The sequence below is a fragment of the Mauremys mutica genome, chromosome 2 (genome assembly GCF_020497125.1).
Source record: "Mauremys mutica isolate MM-2020 ecotype Southern chromosome 2, ASM2049712v1, whole genome shotgun sequence".
Classification (NCBI taxonomy): Eukaryota; Metazoa; Chordata; order Testudines; family Geoemydidae; genus Mauremys; species Mauremys mutica.
The window spans coordinates 277,377,458-277,394,180 of NC_059073.1; the positions used below are offsets into that span (position 1 = coordinate 277,377,458).

At 36.6% G+C, this 16,723-nt stretch overlaps 1 protein-coding gene across 6 annotated transcripts in view; it reads right to left on the reverse strand.

Annotated features, from left to right (window-relative positions):
- The window catches only part of RBM33 (RNA binding motif protein 33), a 162,346-nt gene that overhangs the window by 79,594 nt on the left and 66,029 nt on the right, over positions 1-16,723 (reverse strand). For all 6 annotated transcript variants that reach the window (XM_045004268.1, XM_045004267.1, XM_045004270.1 and 3 more), the window contains exon 10: positions 16,351-16,409. In XM_045004268.1, coding sequence (XP_044860203.1) covers positions 16,351-16,409 — 59 coding nt within the window. The remainder of the gene's footprint in view (positions 1-16,350; positions 16,410-16,723) is intronic.

Sequence of the window (16,723 nt, forward strand, 5' to 3'; positions counted from 1 at the left end):
CTTAAATTCTCAGAGAATGTGCATACATGTAGGTTGAATTTTTTTCCGTTTTTTGTTTGTTTTTGCACTGCGTTTGAGGTACTGATGAGTTGAGTCAAATCAGTTGAGAAACGGATTTATTTGCCTGTGAGATCGTTAAATTTCTCATTCATATAAAACATTGTAAACTCTGAAGCACCAAAATCACAATGGCACCTTTAAATGAAACTTCATTGCAGTTGCTTTAATGGAGAAATAAGGTACAGTAATATTAGACTTACTATTTTACTGATAGATGCACATTACATACATTTCTGAAAGATAAAGGTCAAGCCTGCATTTAAATATATCTAGAAAAAATGCAGTTTTGTCTGTAAATCTAAGATTAGAATGCCAGCGCTGAATTATTACTTTAATGACTCATCACAATACTAACCTCTAAAGTCAGCAACTCTCTAATACCACCAACTGCCATTGATATTTGGCAAACAAAAATAAAAGCAGAACATGCAGTTATTTAACTTTAAAAATTAACAGAGCAGGTGCAGCAGCCAGTTTTCATAATGGCATATTTTTGGTAAAATAAGCATACAGTAACACAGATGCATAATAAATCTTGATATGCACAGTAGTTACTTCCATTTTTCATGGTTTTATATCTGCCTAGTTTCAAATTACAGCAAAATAGTGAGCATACATGTCAACTAAGATGTCTTTTTGCAAAAAACAAAATTTATTTTAACCCATTACTTTGCTTGAGTAATCAGTATGTTGATTCCGTAGAAGCACTTCAATTAATCTTACAACCTTGAATAATTAAAAAAAAAGGTAACTGGTTCTCAGTTCTAAATGAAAGAGGCTCAGACAAGCTAGTGTTGTCAGGCAAGGTAATAGTGGTCAAATTCCTTAATCTCAAGGCTGAGGTTTGTCCTTAAATTGGGGAAAGAAAAGGAGGAAGTGCCTCACTGTCACCCTCCAGCGACACACCTGGGCTGGACTGCAGCAGCAGAAACAAATGGCTACACAAAACTAACTTCCTGACTTCCATCCCAGAAAGAAGGTAGCTGCAATTCAGGACCTACAGTGCAATGTGGGAAGAAAGATGGGTAGATGGTACTTGGAGGAGTCCTTTCCATCAACAACACGGAATACTAGTTTCCGTCATTGATTTCGTAATGTAATAAGAATGTACAACATTGAATGTTTATGATGCATGTCATGTCTTAACAGGCACAAGCAGTTTTGGCAATGATTTGCCATGGGATTGGTCATTTTTTACTACAACCACATTGTATCCATCTGTACTATCTATTTCAATGAAACTTTACACAAGACAAATATTCCACTAGATGGAAGATGATAAACTAACCTAGAAAGTAAAGCTTCCTGAACTATTCCAAAATCCAGGACTAACACCAACTAGTCACCAGCACCACTCACTTGAAGTGGGGGAAAAAAGGTAGCAGGGTGAAAAAATCTCAGAGAGGCTTCTCTATTTCTGCAGTGGTTTGATTTAAATGCTACATCATTTTTAAGCTCTGCTGGCTTTAGGGTTTGATAGTACAAAAGCCAGGAAAACCATTTTCTAGTTATGGTACTTCTTGTACTCTGACAATAGGAAGGTAAGTAGAACTTCAACGAGAAGGGACTGGAGGCTCCAAACTTCTTACTACCCATAAGCAGACAAACCCTATCATTTGGGATTTGAAATCTGCAACTCTACAGGACAGAGCCACAGCAAATGCAGGCGCATTAGAAGAGAGCAGGACTGACTCAATTATGAATGTGCAGTGGGACTGAATTCTTATTGCTCATTCTCTCTAACAGAGAAAAAATGTTGGTATTGGCTGTTTTTTCCCTAAAATGTTATGTAGTTAGATTTAGAGAACTGATTCGCTTGGTTTTTTTGGAGACTCCAAGGTCGGAACTGAAGAAAGGGTGAAACTACGCTAGTGAAAAGCTATTTACCATTCAGTTTGTGGCTATCACTGTTTATACTGGGCTAAACATTGCTCAGTTACCTGGGTGTGAACTTCACTGAAGTTCATGTGTTGTACTAACATAATTTAGGATAGAATTTGGCCCTTTGAGATAAGGTTGATTACATAATAATAAATTACCCCACTACATCATGGAAGGCAAAGGTCAAAGAAGGCAAACCACAGAGTACACAACTGATTATTAATTTATAAAGAACTGTAAATTACATAGTGCTTTGCAGAAATACAAAGAGGGTATATCTGCCTCAAAGCTCTTACAATGTAAATTTACACATTAATATTTTAAAAAGGATTAATTTCTTTTACTTATTAACAGAGAAGTTTATAATCCCAACAGAGTACTCCAAAATGAATGTTTTGCTGTATTTAAGCCTACTTACAAAGATAGTACTGTGGTGAACGGAGCAATTTGTGTCCTATTGCTATCTTTACTGCTCAAAATATTCCATTTATAAACAGAAAGATGACAGACAAATGTGGTCAAAAGTGCAGCTTGTGTGACAAAGGATCGCTGTAGGCAAGCCCAGTACTACCACGTAAGGTCTGCATTTAAGAGTGTATTTTTCCCTGAAGGTCGGTATGGATTAGGAAAAATGCAACTTCTAGGCAAAGTTCCATCCCTTTGCATTAGCAGCTTTACAGGTCACATAAGAGATTGGTCTGAAGTCACCAACAGATGGTCTGGATATATGTCCTCTATATGTAATGTATGGATCCCTTATGACCAGTTCAACATTGTACCAGCAATGTTTCTGCTAATGTGCTAGACTAGCACCCCAACTAACAGTAATGAGAACATATCAAGAGAACTGAGAGGGTAATTAATTTCCTTTTTGAAGGCATGATGTTAGAGACTCATTCCCACTGCTCAGGTCTTATCATGAGCTTTCCAAAGGGAGTTGCAGGTCTGGAGGGGAACAGACAATGGTTGTCACATTTCCTTATTTGGGTGTCCCCGCTGTACAATCTCTCAGAAAATGGAAACATGACGACTTCCAGACTCCATGTTGGGAATGCAGACCGTTAATTTAAAAAAATCTTTACAAATTTTAAACTGAATTAACTTGTTCTGGAAATCTTTGAAAAACAATAAATGTTGAACTCTCGCATGCCATTTATCCCAGAGCACTGGAAAGTGCAGTTCTACTCTGAAAAGTTAGGAAAGTGGCAGAAGATAGATACCTAAAAAATAACATGTAAAATTTGCCCCGCTTCCATGATGACAGGCAAATTCCTGAAATAAACTATGTTTAAAATGAACTTTGTATTTAACTGTTCATGGCTGAATTTTAGAAATCTCAGAAATATCGTACGTTAAGTTTACCTGACACCCTCCTCCCCCACAAAAAGAAGTGCCCATCCACTCCTCCATCACTCTTCCCCTCATCCTACAAATTATGGCTCCACAGACAAATATTTCTTTCTATAGTCTTACATGCTATGCTGGTTATGCAATTTCCCATTTTACTGACTTCTATTATTCAATATATCTAAGGCACAACTTGCATGCTATCAATCACTTTTGCAAAAATTGCAATGCTAAGTTGTGTCTACAATTCATTAGAGTTGTGAATAGCTCATTGAACATGACTTTCACACACTCAGGCAATCCTCCTTCTGAAAGAATATGAGATAAGGTTACTTTAATCCTTTCAAAGAATTGCACTATTTTGCTTTCCTTTTTATCCCCTTAAATATCCTTCCTAGTTAAGAAATTAACATTCTCTCATACAATTCTTACACAAATTGTACTTTTACTTTTCTGCATCTCTTGTTAATTACATGATGTTATCTGGAATAATCTATTCAAGAAGCACCAATAACTTTGGTTACCAATAAAAGAGAAAACTTAGCATAAATTGCTTAGTACAAAGTTAATCTTATAAAGCAAGGAATAAAGAGGATCTAACAGCTATTATATGACTTATCTGCTTCCCAAAAAGGGTCACTCTATACTTTTTTCAAGAGACTAATTAAATACCTTAACAATGTCATTGAAACTTCATGAATCTTTCAATAAATTATACCCTGGCTCTACAACATGTTTTCATTTATTAATCTCACTTAAAATGCAAAGAGCTACGAGAACCCCATTGACAGTTAAGCAGGGCCACTCAGTTAATTCTTATTATATGGTTTAATGCAAAGAATAATGACCGCTATAACCTACGACACAATTAAAACTATAGCCATCTGTCACAAGATGTTAATCCTCTTATTTCAGCAGTCATCAGACTTTTCAAAAAGCTTTCCTAAAATGCCTACCTTTTAGGAGAAAGCACTTATTGTTGTGGATAACTAGGCACATTTTATATACCCTGAGTGCATTATAAAAGATTTTAACGTAGAATTTATACACACCACTGTATGCTTTTAAGAGGTACACTTCTAATCAATTTCACTTGGCTCTCATTTACTAGGCATAATGTTTTTAGGATGAGGAATGATTCACTGAAATTGAAAAATAATATACACATTCTAATACTATTTTAAACACCTAAATTTGGGACCTAATCTGCCCAATAGCTTCCATTTAATGCTTATTACAGTGATGCATTTGCATTGAGGAAAAAATAACCCGCTGAGTGGCATAATTATTTTCTCTAATTAAATTAATACTTAAACTATGCCTTTTATTTAAGCCTTTATATGCCTTTACAAAGAGCAGGACGATAATAATAGTTTATAGTAATAAACAGATTCACGTGATATTGAAGGTGTACCTACTTTCAATAGAATCAGATCACTCAGGAGTCAGTTAAAAATATCATAACACAATAGTTAGCTCTATTCAAACTGTTTCAGGAAATGGAAAACTGGTTCAAACAGAAGGGCTGTGTGAGCTGTAGGACTATAGGCAGATCCAGGATGGGAAAATAGGTTGGGAATGTCTGTCCAAATTAAGTCAAAACTAAAGGAATCTTGAATAATATTAGGTGATCCACTAGATGTGGAATATACGTTTGACACTTTATAATGCTAAGACATGAGAAATCACATTGGGAGGTATAGGCCCAAGTCTGAGCCATCCTGTTGGAAAATCCAGAAGAGCTATAACACCTGGTTTCTTTATCTTTACACCAGTAAAAATTCCATCCATGCTCTTATATAGGCTGAGAGGGTGGAAGACCTGTGCAAGGCAAGGAGAGTTACGGAGGAATTTCATGTTAGGATATTTAGGTAAATAAGGCATGAAATACTGCTCACTCTTGTCCCAAACTCCTGCTTTAAAGCCATGATGGTAACAATGATTCTTGAAAGTTGAGCTCTCACTGCTCTGTATGCATGGCTGGAAAAAGAGTATTTACAGTGAGCAGGGAAAAAGCATAGCAAAGTGATGAAACATCATGGACAAACCTAAACAGCCTCGGTTATCTGCAGGAAGGGAGGTGCAACTCTAAATGTCTCAGATGAGATTAGAAACCCTAATGTGACAAAATGTTTTTTTAAAAGTATAGCTGTTTAGTTTTAAAATTAGCGCGTCTTCTGCAGCTTCAACTTCAATTTCATCTTTGGTTTACAAGTCTCTCCTCTAGGGTCTTGCATAAGAAAGTTAAAGATGGCCATTACCACTAACACTGAAATGTTTAATTGAAGATTCAATATAATGTAGGAATAGCACACAGAACAGAATCTGGAGGACTGGTACAAAATAGCAGTTAAGTTTAGGGTGGCAGACCAGAAAATTTCCCATTAGCAATAAAGAACCCAACAACCACTTTGCTTAAAGACAATAAAGATCTTTTTGAAGATTGATGTGCTGGGAAATTTACAATGTATTAGAAATCTCAGACTGATCAGTGTCCCCAAACATGTGAATAAGAAAAGCACATTTAGAAATTCCTCAATTTCAGGACTATTGAGATTAAGCTTCATTAAGAGCTTTTCTTCTTCCTTAGATTAGAAGCTATTAATTGGGAAGACTATTAACTATGTTTATGAACCTGGTGCGTCTTGGTGATCCCGCAAGTCACCAGTGAGAATTCTGAAAAAGACTAGAACTAAATCAGATCATGAATACAAGAAATTCAGGATTTTTACATTTTATTCCCTCCTGGGTGGTGCAAAGGGATATTTTTGTAACTAATATAAAAGCAATTTGAGAACCTCAAAGCAAAACAAACATTGGAGTGATCATGTCTTTTTAAAATGAAAACAAATGTTTTATTTCCACCAAATAACAAAACCCAAACTAAAAGCAGCTTTACAAACTACTAATATTTCTAATGCAGCTGACTTAGACTAGGAGATACGCAAGTAAACAACATTTAAGACTTTGCTATACAGTTGTTAAATTACATAATTCCTGGTTTATATTTCTGCAGAGAAACTAGATTTTGAAAGTAATTTACATAGCCCTGACCATATCAATACTTACATCTGATACTCGAGGGAATTCTGCGCCCCCAAAAATTAAAAATTCTGTACAAAATATTTTTAAAATTCTGCAGAATTCTGCAAATTTTTATTTGTCAATAAATAAATGTGCCTCCAGCATGGCAGTGGGGAGCACAGCTGGCTGCACTGAAGTGGGAGATCACCCTGAAGCTCCCACCTCCCTCGGTACAGGGACTTGGCAGTGAGGCTGCACCTGATCCTGACACAGTGCAAGGGCTGGGCCTACCCCAGAAACACCCTTGGGCCCTGTTCCTCTGTGCCAGGCACACCAGGTATCCACCCCCTTCCCTCATTTCCCTCACCTCCCCTTACCCAGCCCCACTGCCAGCACTCACTGCTGCACAGAAAACAGGAAGGCTCCCAGCACAGGGATGGAGAGCTCAACTGGCACTAGGACCCAGGAGGCGGCATTCAGCTGCAGAGTAAGCAGAGCAAAGATCCAGCCTCCTTCAATTGGAAAGCTCTGTGCTTGCAGAAAGGGGGGAGGGAGGGTAAGTGACATGTAACACTCCCCAAAAAACTGCACCCATGGAAGTGCGGGCGGGGGGGGGGGAGGGGGAGGAGGGCGTTTTCTCCAGGCATGCAGAATCCCCCCTGGAGTAATCTGAGTAATTTTATATGTGAGAGCTCTCCCATTGAACTCACTGGTACTATTTGTGTACATAATGTTATGCACACGTATTTCCAGGTTTGGGACACATCTGCTTTTCTGCACTCAGACTCTATTAATCCAGTGCATTATCTCTCAGATGCAGATCCAGTTTGTTGTAGGACAGATAAATTCATTCATACAACTGTTTCCTGTATACAACGGTGTGAAACATGTTCATTGGATTCCTTATGGGGGGAGGAGGGGGTCTTGACTTTTGTCATCAGAGTCTCCTTATTGGCCTCTAATTGCTATATAGTTATGTTTAATAATTTGTGCTGGTTTCCCCTCTAGAGAATTTTATCTTTCTTACAAGAAGACTTAGGGGAGAAAAGTTAAATTTGCATTCATTCAAATTATTTTAGCAGCAACTTTTAAGTAGTTGGGTAATAAAAAATGAAACTATTGAAAAATCTAAGATTTCATTAATGCAGGAAAAAAACTTTAAAAAAATATTCTATGTATCTTTAATTCCACAACTCAGGATGCTCACAAGTCTGAAATAGCAGTTAGCAAACAAACCAAATATGGCAAGTACCATGAAATATAAATGTGAATTCTCTGTTTGTTTGATTTTAACATCTATGGAGCATGTGCACCGTGGAGATAGTATGACAAGTTAAAGGGTTACTGCATTTTAGAAACCATGTATTCCTCTCTTATTTAATAGCTGTTACCATCATGTTTAGCTGCTGCTGCTCCTCTTGCAGATGGGAATTCACTGATATGATTAAATTTGATGGTATGATAATGTATGGTAATCGTGATTAATCAGAAGCCTACTAGCAAATGGAGGATGTTGGGTATTATGTCACCTGCATTTTAAACTGCATTCCCTCTATGCCAGCCTGACAATATTTGACAGCTGGAGGGATCTCATGCTGCATCTGCTTGCTACTACTTATAGATCTGATAAGAGAAAATGCCCATCATTCCTTCACTATCTTAAGTGCTGTAATTACAGGGCTTTGCAGACAAGTTGTGAAAACAGTAAATGTTCAAAACGAAAGCTTTTTGCTAGATGTTGAACAAAGCTCAGTCTCACATCTGCAAGGGCTATAATCTGAAAGAAATGTAATTTGATGCAGCAGTCTCGTTCAAACATGATTTGCATGAAATGCCATATAAAGCACTATCCAAGAAATGTCAATCAACACCACCTGATACCATGTATGCTGTTAAATGGAAACAAAATGCTTTTTACCCTACCTGTGATTTGCTGTTGCTACACAGTAATCCATTGAAGATTTCATTTACTGTTACTGTTATTATAGTAAAGCCATAACTAAAGGAGAATAATTTTGAGGAAGTAGTTCAGTAGACTTATTTTCACAAGTGTTCCTTCATTTCCATTAGTAATTTACCTCCTAAACAAATACTTTTACAAAATATGTAATAGTTAATCACCACCCATCACTGAATATCATTCAGAAATGACAGACTGCTCTGGAAATTGAAAGACATGAATTAAGAGTAACACACTTGTTATTGTGAGCCAAAACTTTAGATACTAGGTTTTTAAACCCCCGATTGCCTTAATTTTATACCACCTCATTATTAAATCTGAAATAATTTTGAAAATGACATGTAATTCAATTTGCTTTTTGCAACTTCCAGTACAATGAAAACAATTTCATTTTGCCTCATTCCCCTAAAAAGTTGCAGTGTTTAGGATCCACTAAAGCAAAGATATTTTTACATAACAAAAAATGCTTTAGTATAATATCGCAAAATCAGTTCTGTTACTAAATTTGCTAAAGCTTCAGTTTCCGTTTTGGACCACAAGTTCAGCCTGTACTCCACTTTCTAATGCTACTTACAATTTTTAACATTAGTGGTAACATTTATTGTTTGTATCATAGTAGTGTTTACACCTGAGGCATTGCCCTAGCAATCCTAGACAGTGTTTGCCTCAGACCTCAAAATGTAAGACAAGTGGCAAATGTACGGTAGAAGAGAGAGATAAAACATTAATAGTTTAAAAATGCGTCACTACCTTAAGTTACTGAAATGTGTGAAAAGTAATTTAAACAGCTATTTTAAGGACTTCCACAAATAACACATAAAATATACGTCGGAATATAATTGTAAGATACTGCTTTAAGAAACTTGAGACTTTTTTTAGCAAGAAGTTTACAACGAAGGGTTCAATGCCAGAACCAAAACTAATCTGAAATGTAGCCTTACATACTGAAATTTTTAAAAAGAGCTGATGTAATGGAGATATATGGAAGCATACTGCAATCAGAAAACAGAAAGAATATTTAATAATGATGGTGATTTTTGTAAGGATATTTAAATAGAAAGAGATACAAATGGATAAGATACCAGAAAGGGGAAATGACTATGAAATGTGGAAAGTTGTTCATGAATGCATGAGGGCTTTTTCTTTTATTAAAAATCGTATTTTTATACTGAATAAAACAGAGAATTTATAAGAATGATTTAATTTAGTGGATTTGAATTCTGCTCTGTACACAAGTGTTTTATCAAAGAATAAAGTTTCTGGATCTCAAAATAAAAGGACTGGGGGTGCATCCATGGACCACTAAAGGTATATCTAAACGGGATCAAAAAAGCAAAGATTCACCAAAGAGGTGGTGTAAAGAGATGCCTCAGTTACTACTACTCTTACCCACAATCCTTTCCTCTCCATTCTAGAGGACCCTCTCCACCAAGTGTCTAAGGCCCAAACTCTGCCTCCTTACTTTAACTCCATGGGAACAAAAGGCCAAATATGAAGAAATTAATGCAGGTCTGCCTGTGGAGAGAGGACACGACTCCAAGATCCAACTAAGGAGATCCCCACACACCTTGTGCTTCAGAGTTAAATAAGTTTGACCAGTACAATGAAAGAGAAGAGATCAGTCAGTGCATCTGTAACTATAGGTACCACTGGCTATTGTCCCCTATTCTCAGATGGAGCATACCAGCTGCCATTAGCAGCTTGATGGGACCAAGCAAGCAGTGTGATCGGGAAACAGTCTGCTCCATAGGCTGTTACTTCAGCACAAAGCTAAAGTTCTTGCTAGACAACAAATACTTTTTAGCCAATTGTGTCAAACACATTTGCTTAAATTCAGAACACATATTTAATACTGTATTTATATAGTGTTATCATGACTCACTTGCTGCACAACCGTGATCAAGGCAGTCACTTAAACACGAAATTTTTCAAATTCATTCCCTACTGTTAAGCTAATAAATTCATATTACAAATTAAAACTACAATTAATGGGTCTGATCTTCAAAAGTGCTGAGCAGCTAGCACCTACTATTGACTTTGCAACTTGAAGTCAATGGGTGGGATTTTCAAAAGCATCTAAGTTAGGCACCTAACTCACTTAGGGTAGACTTTTCCAAAATACTTATGGGTTCTCCTGGTTGCACTACACTTTTCAAAATCAGGCCTCTTATTTAGGGGCCTAACTAAGGGCTTATCTACATTACCCGCAGGATCAACGGGCAGCAATCGATCCAGCGGGGATCGATTTATCACGTCTGGTCTAGACACAATAAATCGACTGCCGAGCACTCTCCTGTCAACTCCGGTACTCAACAAGAGTGAGAGACGCAGACAGAGTCGACAGGGGAGCATCAGCTGTCGACTCACTGCAGTGAAGACATGGCGGTGAGTAGATCTAAAAGTACATCGACTTCAGCTATGTTATTCACGTAGCTGAAGTTGCATAACTTAGATCAATCCTCTCCAGTGTAGACCCGGCCTAACCAACTATTTTGGAAAATCTTGGCTTCTTTGTGCCTGTTTTCCCAGCTGCAAAATTGAACTTCCCTAAAAATTTCCATTCTTCCAATGGGAAGGTCTGCATCCTGTTTGCAGCTTGCTCAGAGATAGAACCAAGCTTGCCAGTAAGGACAGGATGGGTGTGTCCTCACATGTGTACATGCTATCCACTCTGTTCCGCCTCCAGCAGTTAAAAAGGCAGGCTCTGCTGCATCTTCTTCTCAGAGCAATTGTTTTATTAATTATTAAATATCTCCTTCTGATTTGGCTGTTTGGGCTTTCTAATTTGGCAGTGAGAAAGATAGAGTTCTGCCAAGAGATCTTATCTCTCCCATTTTATGCCAAAATGGGAATAAGAACACGTACCCAACTTTTGTAGAGCACTTTAAAATCGACAGCTGAAAAATGCCATGTAAGTGCCAAGCATTGATGTCATACAACACATGGGAAACAGTGTCCTTGTATCAATGGTATCAGGACCTACAAAAACACAATTTAAGCATAGTATCTCAACTGGCCATATGAGGGCCCAATCTCAGAATATTTTCTCCTTTTTAGTATACAATGTTTAATGGATTAACCTTCAGGCTTGAAGGACTGAGTGCACTTTACGGAGAGTTTTGAAAGAAGACAGGATGGTGATTTGGCATACAAGAGGGAAATTATGGTGACAGGATTTTTGGTTGAAGTTATTAATTAGTACCCCTTTTTACTTTTAAACTCATTTATTACCACCACAAGGAATAGTCCAAATCCAGTCAAAAATGTATTTGGGGATGACTGTTCTATCCTGGGTGGAGTTGTGGAATAAAGGCTATAGTGATGGACTGTCTGACTAGGCTTTCACCCCTCCCCTGCCCTTGTTTATCTGCTTATACTTCTTGGCCAAATAGCATTTAAAGACTTTGCTAGCATGGGTCTCAGCTCTGTAAAAACAGAGCCTAGTAGCTTTCTAAAGAACCATATTTAAACATGTTTTCCTGTCAGAAATGTGGTACTTTTGCACATTAGTGCTATAAGATAGTTTTTCTATGCACTACAGTTTATAACTCCATTTGTAAAATGTCTTCTTGTTAAGTTGGGTCCTAGTGGCCAGGTCATGGGAAAATTTGAACCTTTAATAGCAAAAATAATGTTCAAGAATGGTTCTCGGGAGAGATGCTGACAGTTTTCTCAAATGCACAAGGTCCAAGTCATCACCTATGAAGACCTTGGGGCCAGCCTCCTCAGCTGGAGTAAGTTGGCGGAGCTCCACTGAAGTCAATATTTCAATCAAGTTATGCCAACTTATAGCCACTGAGGACGATCTTAAGCCACGCAGGTTGGACTGGTGGCAACCTAGGGATAATAAAACCATTGATTTATGAAAGATGTTCCCCTTTTACTTTCAACTTTTCCTCCCTTTCTTTTGCCTCACCCCCACAGTGTGACCCATTTGCTTGTTACATTTTGTTATTGTCTTAAATTATGAGTTCTCTGGGGCAAGCACAGTCATTGTCTCATTCATTTAGTACAATAGCATCCTGAACCTTGATTGGCATATCTGCACTACCATAATATAAAATATGGCCAAGAAACAGTAATAAAAATACAGAAGGCCTAGTTAATTGCTCCATGGGTAAAGCCTTCAATCAGTTTTGCCAAAAATGGCAGAGTCATCTGAGCAGATCTTTGGCTGGGCTATCTATATAATAAAATCCCAGATTATCACTAGAATGTTGGCTGAGTCAGTGTGAAGTGATGGAAAAAGGTACAAAACAAGCATGAGACTGAGAGCTTTTTGTATAGAATATCACTAGGTTCAATCATCACTGGGATTTGCCGTCTGTTACCATCCAATTTTTAAGTTCTCAGACATTTTGACTTTACTAATTATATCCATGCAGTGTACAGCTAACGTAGTGCATTTATCAATGCCGTGCCAAGAGTCCTAGACCACTTATATCAGAGATGACGACAAATTACCACCTTTATTCTACAGCAATTTCACTGGCTATATGAGGAGACGGTGGATTATTTGGCCCAGTTGCCACACCTCTGCGAGAGAATGGGCTTTTAGATACTAGTTATTTGTTAAATGACAACTGTGTGATTGGCACTTTGAGACAAAAGCTAAAGTCAATTTGCTTAAAGCCCAAGATACATAGATAACATAAGACCTAGTGGAAGGCTCAGTGGAATGTGTTAGCTTAATGTGCTGGGTTTTTTAATAGACTATTTAAAAATAACTGGAAGAATTAAATAGTGTCAACTGCACGCTGATTAAAATCTCTGCATAAATTTTATTGCCACAAACTAATACACTACAAAAAATCTGGAATACAATGGAAACCTACGGAGTCTTCTGCAATTTTTAGAGAATGACAGGCACTCTTCAGAACTGACCATTTTAATATTTACCCTGTGTACAAGTGTGCCATAGCCTTCGGCTGACAGCCCCGTCTCAGAACCAATATCTACTCAGTTTCCAATGAGTTTAATATGGTTATTGATAAAGACCTGTTTGCACACTAAACAAAGTAGTCACTGTTTACTGAAAGGAAAAATGCTAGACAACGAGGTATTTGATATATTCCTTGAGTATTCCAAGATTTTACTCTGATTCTGTAATACCCCATATGTTAGAAAATAACCGGAAGAAATGTGTAGAAGCCCAAAAAAGTAATTCCATGTCTTCTCCCCACTTACTCTCAAGGGACAAAGCTTTAAATAAATAAGTAGGGATGAAAATGTTAAAAAGTTTTACTTATTACTATTGGCAACTGAATATGAAAATGCAGCATCAAAACCTGTATTTAGTGGCAATTGATTTGTTTAACAATTGTCTCATTTCCAATCACTGCTCAACTTCAATCATTGTAAGCACTGCATTATGCTTTCTACCAGTTTCTTATAACATGATGCTCAATGTGCCAAACACAGCCCTGGTACAACTTTGTTGAAGTCAATACAATTGTGTCCTCTTACAGAAGGGATGAATTAACACTAAAGGTTTTAAAAATGAACGATTACCTTTTCTCATATACTAAAAAAAATTCAACTACAGTCCCAAACAATTTTTAGAAACACGTGAGCAGCTTGAAAATGAAAACAAAAAAAATCTGATTTGCTTTGTGGACTACACATGTCCTTTGTTTAGGTGGTCCTATAAAGAAGCAGTAAAATCAAGTTCAAAGACTTCTTTCTCTCAGTCATAAAGACTTACAGGAATTCTAACAACATTTTATTCAACCTTACAGGTTTTTTTAAACTGTATTTGCAAAGTTTTCTAACTGCTGGTCTACCTGTTAAAATATACCTCAACTAAGAATAGAATAGAAATCTTTGCAGATTTTAACATGCATCAGAGCAAAAAAAATTGCTCTATAACAAAAGCATTTCTTCCACACAGAGATATTTTAAAAATGTTATACCTCTGATAATTATGCAAATTTCACACCATATTTTATTTTCATGGAAAACAGGCTGAACAGATAAATGGAACACCTAGAACTTGCAAATCTGAAGGTAAATTTGACTTGAGTTCAACAGCTATATACTACATTTGATAAAACAAAAGTGAAATATATATAATGCTACTCATACCTATCTATTACCTAGCAGCTTTGGTACTCTATGTAAACAGTTGTAAAGCACTTTACAAGGGAGGTCGGTATCATTAGCCCTATTTTACAGATTCAGGTAACTGAGCCACAGAGAATGGAAGTCACTTACCCAAGATCTTACCCAGCAGGCCAGTGGCAGAGCTAGGAATAGAACACAGGTCTCTTGAATCTCAGTCCAGTGCTCTGTCTACTACAATGCACTGCCTCTCCACTTAATAGGAAGAGACTCTAACCAAAAGAATTTTCTTAGCTCTGAATATCAGCTACTTAATATTACAGCAAGTACCAGTGTCATGTTTACATAAGAAAGATGCCCCATTTTCTCTAGGGAAACTTTTTGGGGAGAAGAGAAAAATATTCCTACCCAGAAGAGAAATACAATTCTATATCAAAAGTAAGCTGAATCTTGGCTATTTTATTCCATTTAAAAGTTGTGCTGTATATGAATTATTTTGCTATATGTATGTTAATTAGTATGGTCTCCTGGAAATAGGAAAAAATATTTTAAAAATTCTAATCGTACAACCTATTTAAAGAAATCAAGTTCTAATTTTAGTATGTTGATGTAAACACATTTTCAAGGACGTCAAATACAACAGATTTATACATCCTTTCTTCCTCCTATTTCTTTTCATTTCAAAATTTGCTCCACATCAATTAAAATATCTCACAGGAAAACAAAGTGTAAGATTCAGGGATACAACATAATTCCAATGTTCACAAAGAACAGTTACAATTAACATTTTTAAATGCTAGGAAGATTTCTCTGTTTTGCACTTGGACTTGCTCAGATAAAAGTATTTCCTCTAGTTACACCACAGTCAAATTGTGGTAACCTGGAGTATAGAAATTTCACAGAAGTATAACAAAATTGGGTAAACGATAACCAGGCTTTGTAAAGCTCGAGTTTGTTTTAGGTTATTTTTTATACTTCATAAAACAGATTCTATGGTAATGAATATGACTATCAGTAACTCTGTACAAAACGAACAAGCATAAGTAATTGATTGGATAAGGATCTTTGAGAGAAAATATTCTGCACAGAAATAATCCTCGAACTATATGCATATGGAAATCACAAAACCAGCACATTCTTTTTGTGATCTGCCTTTTCCAGCTACAACTGATTTCTATACAGATGAACTCTGTATATCAGTATATTTTGATACACGAACATTTACTTCCCCCTTCCACATTCCATATACTACCAAGGTTTAGCTTTCCCATGTACAAGCTTCATGTACAAGAAAAGCACGTGTGGGCTTCCAAGTTTTGGCAAATGAAGGCAACATTACACAAAAATTACTCATTTATATGATTTGATACTCTGTGTGAACAGTTGTAAGTAACTAAAATGATACAACACAATAAATTAAGATGAAAAATATCACAAACTGGAAAACTATGAACAAGTGATTTTTCACACTTCGTCCACTCACAGTAAGTGAGGCGGTCAGATTAGTTTAGAGAAAAAGCTAAAAGATGGCTAGTATGTTTTGGAAGCCAAAGATAAGCAAGAAGGGAAGTATCATTCAATGCCAAATCCATTTTTGATATAAAAAATAATGAAACTTTTTAAATGCTTAAAGCAAGCAGAAAATAAGGCACTGATTTTATAATTAAAATTAAAATATGGAGCTTTTTAGCCGGAGAGATTTTTTTTTTCCCCCAACAGCCTTTTTAAAGGATGCCAGTAGTTAAATGAAAAAAAGTTCTCTAAGACAAGATGCATTTATACCTCTCCCTTTGGAGAGACTGGTTCAAATATTTTACAGTTAAATAGAATTAATTCTGCTCTCAAAAATCCATTGACCTTAAGCTTTTAACAAACATTTTCAACTGCAGAGATTACTGTCAATATTTACAAATCCTTAAAATTATATTTCATTGGAACAGCTTTTATTTGCTATATTAATATTTCTTTGCAAATGTATGCTTATCCATATCACAGAAGAAGCAGCAGCTGCTACTCACAGGAAATCTCTGGGGTCCTACAGCAGGTCTTGGCTGGGTTGGGACTGGCAACAAGGGCACTGAAACAAGAAACACCTTTTAATACAATTTATTTTACCTACCAGTTGTTGACTTTATCTCCAAAAGTAGTCATGAAGCAGATCTTAATCACTGCTGGTTATGTTTACCTTTAAGAACTAAACATGTGCTCCACAGTCCCTAAAATTAGCTGAGAGGAGACAAGTTTTGTTTCCAACATTCAACAGGCAATTAGTATTCTCATAGCATAATTTAGATAACACAATCCTGAATTTTCCAGAATTAAACAGCCTGTTGACAGAGAAAAAAAACCCTACAAATGGCCAAACTGAAGGAAGTACACTCTTTTAGGCCT